General features: G+C 32.6%; 1 protein-coding gene across 1 annotated transcript; it reads right to left on the reverse strand.

Moving 5' to 3' along the window:
- Positions 1-706: 706 nt before the first annotated feature.
- LOC110425965 (loganic acid O-methyltransferase-like) lies at positions 707-2,418 on the reverse strand. Its single transcript, XM_021441051.1, has 3 exons — positions 2,331-2,418; positions 1,475-2,143; positions 707-1,111 (listed from the first exon to the last, which is right to left on the reverse strand). Exons 1-3 carry the CDS (start codon positions 2,409-2,411, stop codon positions 761-763), a joined length of 1,101 nt encoding a protein of 366 aa, XP_021296726.1. The 5' UTR covers positions 2,412-2,418; the 3' UTR covers positions 707-760.
- Between the last annotated feature and the right edge of the window lie 9,584 nt (positions 2,419-12,002).

The raw sequence follows: 12,002 nt of genomic DNA on the forward strand, positions 1-12,002 counted from the left end.
TAATTTATATAAAAAAAAGGTTAAAACGTGGGATTGTGGCTAAATTATAAAACAGACTTCAATCCTATCCTAGAAAAAAAATTCAATCCGAATTAACGCTCAATCAAATATTATTAAAATAATTTATGTAAAAAACAAAGCTTAAAACGAGGGATTGTAGCTAACTTTTACAAATCAAATTTCAATCTTATTCTAGAATAAATCAATCCTAAATAATGCCCAATCAAATAATTTATAAAAAAAGTTAAAATGTGAGGTTGTAATTAACCCATTAATCAGACTTCAATCTTATTTAAAAAAAAGTTAATGCAAACTAACGTTCAATCAAATACGATTTAATTTGATATAATTTCTAAAAAGTGAACCTACTAGGACACATGTGCAAGGCCCAAAGGCCAAGGGCATGGCACGTGAGTAATGCATGTTTTCAAGCCCAGCACTCAAAATTGGCTTTGGGCTCAGTTAGCTCATGTGTAAGTCTTTTCAAAACGTTTTAAGACTTCAATGCGGCATTGAGGCTTGTGCAAGAACAAAGGTTTCTGTCTTTTGAAACCAACAGCTGCTGCTGTTGAATCAACGTGGGATTGAGGCTCCTGTAAGAATATATCATCAGGTCGGTGGCCGGCAAAACTCTCTTCAAAAACACACTTGTTTCTATGTTTTCGAAATAATCCCACAAACAAAACCATATATTTAACTTGTTTCAAATGTCAACATTTCATATATAATTTACATTATGCACAATCTAATATCAAATTAATCAAGACATATTTCGCTTGAGAAGAACAAACAATTCAATCATATGCTCATGTTTTAACCTCTGGGTGAAGGGGGAAGACTCCACAAGTTTCCTCAGGAACCGATCAAAGAGCTCATCGATGATTTCAGCTCCAAAGTGCTCCTTTAAAATTCCTTCCCAAATAGCTCTTAAATGTGAGATCACCACCCCATTATCAGAAGCCATTGCAAGTTTAGTTTTAGATGGAGATATTCGCTCCATCCTTTCAATGCTAAAACAAGCATTTATCTTGATCAAGCCCTCTAATTCCCGTGGAGTTGGGTTGTACCTTGGCAAGTTGAAGGAGTCCACTTTATCTTCACTGACAAGTCCCTAAAAGATTATTTAGCATCTGATCAGATCAAAAAAATAAAAAAGGGCTAACGTGTGATGCAAGCAAGAGTCATCCGAGCGTATGAAATTAGTGGTGATTTTACTAATGTTGACATATTTGTAAATAAGAATAATAACCCCAGCCAACTGATGTTAGGTCCTTCCTTTTTCTGCTAAACCAAGGACACATGACAAGGTTGCAAAATAATGAGAAAGTTGTTGCTTTTCTCTTCTACCAGGAAAATGGGAAACGCTAATAATAACCTATATTTGACTTGGATTGTTTATCTCATAATTAGGAGGTAAAGAGATTCTATATTCTATCAGGCTTTTTGTTTTTATAAAAATTTGATCATAAAATACCTCTTTAGCCATATCCAACAAGGCAGCTTCCAAAAGATCAGTAATTCCAGAAGCAGTAGACTCTGAAGGAGGAACATCATCAGGCAGACATACTAGGACAAGAGCCATGAGTCCACCATCAACCAGCTCTGCTGCCCTAGCAGCTAGAAAGGACTCCATATCTTTGGCAAATTGAGCTGAGTACGCCTCACCTACTTCTTTCGCGGAATTATTATAATAAATCCTCCCTTTATTAAAGGCAGGAGAGTTCTTATCCATCAATTCCTTTGGTGTGCTTCGGAGCCAATGAAGTGCATAAGATGAGTGGACAAAATGAAGAGAAGACTTGGGAAACAAACGACCCTGGAAACAGCCGGGTACACCAGCTGCAAAGTAGTGCCTGTCTGATGGAAGAAACTTAAAAAGGGTGTTGAAATCATTTGAGACAAGGTCATTGAAGAGTGCTTGAAATTCCAGATCGTTTTGATTATTGGTGCCATAAGATTGGTACTTTACTTTTACAGATTCTATAATGTTCTGCACAGCGATGACAGAATTAGGCCCGACAGAACATCCCAAATCCGCAACAGTAAAAGCCTTTGAAGGAGAAGAAGAAATGATGTGCTCTAAATCAAGCTTCTCAGCAATTGCCTCATTAATCAAAACTAAGGCATTCTCAACTCCTTCTCTCTGCCAAAGAAATTTTTTTTTTAAAAAAAAAGTTAACACTTTTCATCATAATTTATACTACCATTTTTAAGTCATTAAACAATAGTTGAGGGGTTAGTCACGCAAATTCCTTATCATTTTATTCTTATTTTTGAAATTATCTTACTTCAATGGCAGGTTAAAGCTACAGAAGAGTAGAAAACTGTACCTGAAACAGGGAATTCTGGGTGTAACTATACAGGCCATCTCCCCCTTTCATTGGACACGATTCAGTTGATGCAGAGTCCATGTCTCGCTTTCCCACTTACTTTCTCGCCTCAATAAGTGCAAATTACCGCTTTGAAAGAGTTTAAATACTGAGTGAAGAAACTCGGAAGTTTCAGAACTTGAGATTGTGCAAACTAGACTTCAAAGTTCAGATGAATTAATGTAAAAAATATAGCTGACAGTGCCAAAGAAAGTTACTCCACAAGATAATGTCCCCTTTTTTAGGTAATTAAGATGCTGTCGATTATAATAACAAAAGGGAAATGTACAGATTTTGGACGTTGCACGAATGCTCACCTACCATATTTGACTATGGAGATTAATCGGATTTAAGAACGACCATACAATTGAAAAGAAAATTAATGTGGAAAAAGAGAGAATAAATTCATAAACATTGTCCATAAAAAAGATTTAAAATTATTAAAGCAGCAGAGTAGGCAAGTTGGCTACCAATTTATATATCCAATGGTCATTTCAGACAATCTCAATCGATATCATTATAATTACTTCAAACATTATTTGTTTCTTTGTTTTTGGGTTGTTATAAAATATCTCCAAGAACATAATGGCAAAAAAAACAAAAATTAATCAAATGAATAACAAAAAATGAAAAAAGGACATATATGTAATGGCAAATTAAGAAATTTTCTAAATGATGTCATAATTAAAATAGTAAGAATAATTAGTGGGTTTGTTAACATCATTAACTAAGTAAAACTTTGGCATAAGTAATATAATTAATACAAATTTTTGACACTTCAATGATATTATCTGACATCACTTGTATCACCGTCTATCCGCTAATATGTATATATAATAGTAAATCACTTTCAATAGCAAAAGTAGAGAAAAACCTCTTATTGTGACTTGAATAACAAGTTAATCATGAGTGAGGTTTTTGACCATCAACTTTTGCCTTGTTCAACATTTAATTTTGAGACGAAATTCAGCTATTAAAAGCAAATATAATTCTAAAAAGCAGTGACAAATTAATTTAATGGAGCCGTAATATAGACTCCAACAATTTTTTTTATTAGCAATTAATGTGATCAAATGAATTTCTTTTCCATTGAAGAGCACGAAAATTTTGAAAGAAACAGGAAATTAATCCCAGAGTAGAAGCAAAATATGTTGTTTACACTTGCAGTTAAAAAACCATAACACATCTAAAGGGTAGAGAAAAGTGGCAGTGGGAAACAAGTAGTAAACCTGGCAATCAGATTAATTAACCAACGACACTTCAAGGTTTTTTGGATGGTGGAAGTACATTAATTTTTCTCCTGACTCCCCACGTCGAGGTTCTGTTGACAGCAGGTGTTCCTGCAACGACATGAGAATTTCCAATGACTTTGTTGCATCAAAATGGTTTATCTCTTCAAATCGAGGTGATATATTGTAATTGTAAACACATGAGAGTACCAATTTCTGAATACAGGCGCTATATGAATATGTTCAATTCTCCCTTCTCTCTGCCCCCTCTCCCTCCTTACTATTTCCTCATTGGCTTCTCCATCCATGGATGATGGATCTGAGACTAGAATGGTATACAAAATCACAAAACATCCAATGAATGAGGTAATTTTTAATATTTATGGTCTAGTTTATTAAGGGTTGGAGCAATCTATCTGCCCAAGAAAAAAGTAATTAATCTTTCCTATATTATAACCAGATTAAGTAATTATCACCTGTCTTTCCTGTTTTTGATCGGTCTTTGAAGAAATCAATGAAATTACGGGGAGCTGAAGGAGCAATTTAATACGGCACGCATGTAGTCGTATTATTTGGTCATGTTGCGGTTGAGAAGGACAAACATGTCAATGAAAGAAGGAAGAAGACACGTACCCTAGTTTACTTCAAGAGTCGACCAAACTGCAGCTCTACAATGATTTCGTCCGAAGCTGCTCTTTAATTATATTAGTTCCTCTCTTAAGGGTATAAATTCATCATTCAAATATCATGTGTAAGTTTCGTCATCCAAATATTAGTTAATTCGGTTATTTGGTTTATCTAATTGATAATTTCCAATATTAGACGCAATATAAGGTTGAAAATTATTTTATTGTAAATTATGACTTATATTTGTATATGTAACCAGGTAAAAAGAAAAGAAAATTATATATAGATGAAGTTAATCAAGTTTAGTTAACATTAATTCTATCAAATTTTGTTTTTCTTTGTAATTAAAGCCCTTGACAGATGTAAGAATTCATGGACATCGAGATCTATGCAAAATCATGAGAGTGCATGGAGGTCAGGAAATGAGCACCTACAATGATATATGAATTAATCGATGATCAAACATTAATCCTAATAAAATGATCAGTGCTGAAACCAGTTTTAGTTTAATTAAAAATTGAACATAAGTATATTCATATGTTGTAAGTCAACTCTAAAAAGTTCATCCAGAACCACCCTTTTATTTATTTATCGTTTGTTCCCATTTATTTTGCAAGCAACTCTTTGACCTAGTGCCCCTTTAAGCTTGAATAAATTGTTTTACCTTTGTAGTGGTCTTTGTTTACGTAGAATCAACAACAACAATAATCAAATAGGTAATATAATTTATATATTTAGTGCAATAAAAAGTTATTTATTTATCTAAAGAGAATTTTATATCTTGATTTTCATAATCTATTTTGACTTATCTGATTTTAATTGATTATGAAATCAATTATTATTAGCGATATCCCATAAATCAAACATCTTTTTCAATTAAATCCAACAAGCAATCTTTTTTCTTGAGATTTATATTAAAGTAATGATTCACTTAATCCAATGTAACAATTTGATTGTTAGGTTAAAATTTCAACCATTAAAAATGAAGTATTATCACCGTCTAATTTTAATTTTATTTTCATTTCCTTTCTACATTATAATCTGATAATTTTCCTATATATTTAACTTTCGCACACCTAGTAGGAAGTTAAAAAATAAATATAATTTTTCTTGTTACATGGATAACAAATTAATAAGAACAAAAAAAAGTTATTGAACTTATTATTTTCATACAGGAGAGAGGCAACGTATATTGGAACCTAAGGTCTCTCACTTGAAATAAATTGGTGAACTTTAAACTTATTATTAAAAGAAGCAAAAGTTAAAAGGCTAAATTGGATATTGAAGTTTAGGTCTAACAAATTAAAACTAATCTAGTTTAAATAAAGAAATAAAAAATTGAAATTTAAGTTATATAAAAACACTAACTCAATTAATTTTTCTTTTGAAAAAAATTAAGTTAGGCCGATAGTTCTACTCAATATTAGATTATCATGATTTTATGGAGCTGTTATGGAATTTAGAGCTTTTTAATAAGAGTCATTAATATTTAAAACACTTTTTCATGTAATCATTTATCATGAATATAAATACTTATTTAATAAATATAATGAAAAGAAAAACAAGTCAGTTTAATTTTTTTAGCTTCATTGTTTATTTATAGTAAAGAAATAATAAATAAAAACAAAAATTATTATTATCTTAGATGCAACTTATAGAGTTTTTAAACTCTATAAGGAAGATAAGTCCCATTACCTAAGTTATATTTAAAGAAATTAATACATCTAAATGGACACTTTATTGAATAATATTCTTTCACTACATAGTATTTTTTTTTTTTTAATGAGTCAAGTTTGTCCTAGCCTCTAGTGAATTGGTTATTATTATGCTATAGAACATGGTCATTTCCCTTAATTTTTAACAATTGTTTTTGATATTTTCAAGATTTTTTCCATTGGATATAAGCCTATCATAGGATTATAGTTTTTGAATAAAGTGCACTGCTATAACTTTATCTTCTCTTTCTTTTACGCTTTAGCTTCTATTTGTCAATTATAGCTATCAATGGTATTAAAGCTAGATTGAAAAAAATGAAACACTTGAGGTCAGAGAGAAAAACAAACAGTGAAGCATTCTCATATAAACTTAAAGTAAACTGCTGCTTTAATATTTCTTATTTTCTTCTTTTACAATCATGGTTTTAGATACCAACTTTATGCTGGTGGCTATCCCATGTTTTGATGGTCACTATGACTATTGAGTATGCTAATGGAGAAATTTTTATGATCTAAAGAGTATTGGCAGGTTATTGGATCTGGAATTAGAGAACTTGAAAAAGCATAGTCTTGACTATCGCCTAAAAATTAGAGTTGGAAGGGAGGAAGTTAAAGGATTTGAAAGCAAAAAATTACCTTTTCCAAGCTATTGATCATTCCATCTTGAAAACAATTGTTAGCAAAGAAACTTCGAAGGATGTTTGGGATTCCATGAACAAAAAATATCAAGGCTCTTCTAGAGTGAAGCGTGCACAGCTTCAAGCCGTGAAGAGGGATTTCGAGAGTCTACAAATGAAAGATGGTGAATCTATCACCATTTATTGTGCTAGAACCATGGAGATAAGCAACAAAATGTGATTCCATTGTGAGAAGATGGAAGATGTCACCATTGTGGAGAAGATATTACGTTCCTTGACACTAAAGTTCGATTATGTCATATGCTCAATTGAAGAATCCAAAGACATAGATGCACTTTCTCTTGATGAACTCCAAAGCTCCTTGTTAGGTCACGAACAGAAGATGAATCGAAGTTCAACTGCAAAAGAACAAGCTTTAAAGGCTTACCTTTGCTCACTCTTCAAATTCTAGAGGAACGGGTAGAGGTAGAGGAAAGGAAAGGGGAGATCGAGGCAATAGAGATGGTAGTAGGCATTTCAAAGCTGATATTCAAGGTCAAAGATGAGATCAACATTTCGACAAATCCAAGGTAAAGTGCTTTCGATGTCACAAATTCAGTCATTATCATTCCGAACGTTAGACTAAGTTGCCTGATGACAAAGAAATGGGAGAAAAATCAAATTTGCAATAAAGAAGGAAGTTGAACCTTTGTTGATGATAGTTTAGGTTAACAAGGAATTTGACTCAGATGTTTAGTATGTGGTTACAGGCTACAACAACCACATGAGTGGAAGTGAGTCTTCCTTTTCTTATTTAAATGAAGGCTTTCATTCTATTGTAAGTTTTGGTGATTGCTCCACTATGATTGTGATAGGAAAGGGTGATATTAAAATAATAACTAAGAGTGGTTTTGTGGAAACAATTTATAATGACCTCCACGTTCTTGACTTGAAAAGCAATTTGTTAAGTACTGGTCAATTGCAAGAAAAAGGTTATGTAATCACTATTCAGAATGGCGCTTGTGAGATATATGACCATACTAGAGGAGCTGTAGCTGTTGTTCAAATGAGTTCAAACAGGTTGTTTCTATTGAAGATTGAAAGTGTTTGATTTTGCTTGATGGTTGAAGTGAAAGACCCTTGCTTGATGGCAGAAGTAAAAGACCCTTTGTGGCTATGGCATTTTCACTATTGCCACTTGAGTTTTTGTGGATTAAAGAGCTTTCAATCGAAAAATAAGGTGATTGGTCTTCCTCATATTACTACTCCTTCGTAAGTTTGTGAAGAATGTGATGTTGGCAAACAACATTGTGCTCAATTCCCTCAAGGAAAGTCCTGGAAAGCAAAAACTATCCTGGAGCTAGCTCATTCTGACATTTGTAGGTCGATAAAACCATCTTCTAATGGAGGTAAAAGATACCTAATTGCTTTCATTGATGATTATACTAAAAAAACTTGGGTTTATTTTTTACCGGAAAAATCAAAAGCTTTCAATGCATTTAAAAGCTTTAAGGCCTGTGTTGAAAATGAAACAAAAACGACCATTAAAACCCTCCATATTGATCATGGTGGTAAATATTGTTCAAGAGAATTTGAAGATTTTTGTGATGACCATGGCATTCAAAGAGAGCTCACAGTTGCCTATACACCGCAACAAAATGGTGTATCGAGAGAAAAAAAAGAACCATCCTTAATATGGTGAGAAACTTGCTAGCAAGAAGGAGAATTCCAAAGAACTTTTGGCCAGAAGCAGTAAATTGTAGCATTCATGCCTTGAATAGAAGTCTTACTTTTGTTGTTCAAAACATGACACTAGAAGAGGCTTGGAATGGGCGGAAATCAACTGTAGATCACTTCAGAATTTTTGGTTGCATTGCTTATGCACATGTCCCAAATGAGAAAAGGAAGAAACTTGATGATAAGGGTGAAAATGTGTCTTTCTTGGTGTTAGTGAAGCATCCAAAGCATATAAAATTTTCAATCCACAAACTAAGAAGATTGTAACTAGTAGAGATGTTGTTTTTGATGAAAAAAGCACTTGGGATTAGAATAGGCAGCAATCTACTCAAGTCATTCTTGATGGTGATGCTGAAGAAAAAGGGCAACCAACTCCAGTAGCCTTTATGCCCAAAAATTCATCAAATACAACTCCAACCACTGCTGAAACTCACCAACAACAATAAAAGCTACTAACGTAGTAGCTCACTCTTTTCATCTTGTTCGAAAAAGGCTCGCTTGGATGAAAGACTATGAGGTAACTGGAATTGATCAAATTGAAGATCCAATCACGTATTTTGCTTTATTTTCAGATTGTGACCTTACAACGTTCAAAAATGCTATCAAAGAATCAAAATGGCAAAAAGCGATGGATGATGAAATTTAAGCCATTGAAAAAAATGATACTTAGGAATTGTCTAGTCTTCCAAAAGGGCACAAAACCATTGGTGTAAAGTGGATCTTCAAAAGAAAACTAAGGGAAAATGGTGAAGTTGATAAGTATACAGCACAATTGGTGCTAAGGGATGCAAGCAAGAATATGAGGTCGACTATACATAAGCTTTTGCTCTAGTTGCAGAACATGATATAATCAGATTGGTGATCACATTGGTGGCATACAATTTTTGGCCCATCTTCCAACTAGATGTCAAATCCCCGTTCTAGCATGGAAACTTGGAGGAACAGGTATTTGTAGAACAACCTCCTAGTTATATTAAGATTGGAAATGAGCATAAAGTGCATAGATTAAATAAAGCTCTTTATGGATTACATCAAGCCCCATGGTGTTATAGTTGCATTAAGGCTTCTTTTTTGAAGGTTTTTAGAATTATTTATATGAGCACAAACCTTTTGTTAACTTGGAGATGAAGGGAAAATACTCATTGTCTGCTTATATGTAAAAGATCTTATATATACTAGAAATGATAGTGTAATGTTTGAAGAGTTCAAGAAGTCTATGATGATTGAATTTGAAATGTCTAATCTTGGTATGATGCATCATTTCCTCAACATAGAAGTAGTGCAGTCTACTAATGGGATTTTTATTTCTTAAAAGAAGTATGTGAGAGAAATTTTGGACAGGTTTCGGATGAAGGATTGCAATCCTATAAACACTCCAACTGAGTTTGGCTTAAAGCTATAAAGAAAGATCATGAAGGAAAAAAGGTGGATAGCGCACTTTACAAGCAAATAGTGGGTAGTTTAATGTATTTAATTACAACAAGACCAGACATAATGTATTCTGCAAGTCTAATAAGTGGATATATGGAGAATCCAACAATAATGCATCTATTAGCTACTAAGAGAACCTTTCTTTACTTGCAAGGAACTAGAGATTTTGGGCTATTCTACAAGAAGGGTAAAAGGTTAAATTTGTTTGGGCTTACTGACAGTGATTATGCAGGAAATCAAGATGATAGAAAAACACTTCAGGTTATGTTTTTATGTTGGGCACAGGGGCTATTTCGTGGTCTTCCAAGAAACAACCGATTGTCACTTTGTCAACTACAGAAGCTGAAGTTGTTGCTGCAACAACTTGTGCTTGTCAAGCTATCTAGCTAAGGAGAACTCTTGAAGAGTTACATTTCAAGCAAGTAGGAGCTACAACAATTTTTGTGACAACAACTCAACTATCAAAATTTCCAAGAATCCTATGCTATATGGAAGAAGCAAACATATTGATGTGATATATTATTTTTTAAGAGATCTCAGCAATGGTGGAACAATTGATCTGAAGTATTGTCGAAGTGAAGATCAATTGCCTGACATATTTACTAAACCTTTTAGACTTCTTTCCAAAATCTGAGAAGGTTGTTGGGCATTTGCACTTTGGAAAATTCAAATTGAAAAAAAAAAAAAGAGTTGCAAGTATAAGCTGAAGCTTAAAAGGTTTCAATTTAAGGGAGGGATTGTTGAATAATTTTCTTTCACTGCACAGTTTTTTTTTACTAAGTCAAGTTTACCCTAATTTTTACGGAATTGGTTATTATTATTCTGCAGAACATGGTCATATAACTTAATTTTTATCAGTAATTTTCTGCACGTTCAAGTTATTTTTCATTGGATATAAGCTAATAAAAAGATTGTAATTTTCTGAATAAAGTGTGCAACTTAAAAATAACTTTATCTTCTCTTTCTTTTACGCTTTAGCTTCTGTTTGTCAATTATAGCTATCACACTTGACAACCTTTTAACTCCACTTATAAAGTTCGTGAATTCTACAATCAATATATAGAATAATAATCTCAAAAACAATAGCTAGAGAATATAAAAAGAGGATGATAAAGGGTTGAAGTGCATTCCACCTCAAGAAAGCATGTATCTTAGCTTGGAAGACTACAAATAATCACATATCCTTTCTATTGACTGATAATACATTGTTATTATTAGTGACATGATTTTTATTAAAAAAAATCAGATAAATTCAGTTCATGATAATTTTACAAAAGAACAGTTGCCTGTGACACTGGCGGCTCCTTGTAGAGCATTTCAGCTGGGGGAATCTGCAAGCTTAGCATAAAATAATGGTGACCCTAAGCGAGTACGGAAAGACAGTTGGTAAATCATGATGCTAACAAATCTTGAACTAATCAATTCCTCCTAATTGCCAGTGTGAGTACACTTAGCTAAGAATGAAAAGAAAATAAGCTTAATCATCATTAATATATACTTCCAAATTTCAAAATTATTATAATTAAGGATATATCAACATAAATAATTAATATATATAGTTTGTTTAAAGAATGAGAGAATTCTGGCCAGAAAAAGGAATGAGAGAATGTGAAAGCATTATTATAGTAGTGATTAAAAACCTTAATAGTATTATTAGATATAAAATGTGAGGTCCAAAGAGTAAAGAATAAAGGGAATTGAATGAGGAAGTTACCTGAAAATGAGGCACCAACAATCCCGTGATGCAGCAGGGACTGGGCATATGATAAGCTGCGATTAAATATTTGAACGTGAATAATGGGCAACCGACACCGCCACCGGCATCCTTCCACCAAAGAAAAATTTTTACTAAGTACTTAATAATATCATGCCAAGTCGTTGACTATAAATTAGAAAGTCAAACCTAAGCTTCACATGCTTTTCCATTGCCTGTATGAGTAGATCATGGGTATTCATGGTCTCATCTCTGAAATTCAGTCATTTAATCGAACACTAAATAAACCGTATTTCCTTTTTTTTTTAAAGGCATATGGAGTTTTGATTGAGTTACCAAGAAGTTCATTTCAATCTTTCAGTCTTGAATTAATTGATGATGCAACTTCTTCAAATCTTAAATTAATATTAGAAATTGATAAACATGCTGTGAAGATTTTTATGTTGAATCAAGTATATATCAATGACACTATAAATATATTTTAATTTTTTATTTTAGATTTAGAAAAAAAAAATTTGAACTTTACTTTTTAAATTAAAAATTATGCATCAATCAATAAATTA

Source organism: Theobroma umbraticum, unplaced genomic scaffold (genome assembly GCF_002168275.2).
Source record: "Theobroma umbraticum cultivar Fairchild unplaced genomic scaffold, ASM216827v3 scaffold_12.1, whole genome shotgun sequence".
Classification (NCBI taxonomy): domain Eukaryota; kingdom Viridiplantae; phylum Streptophyta; class Magnoliopsida; order Malvales; family Malvaceae; genus Theobroma; species Theobroma umbraticum.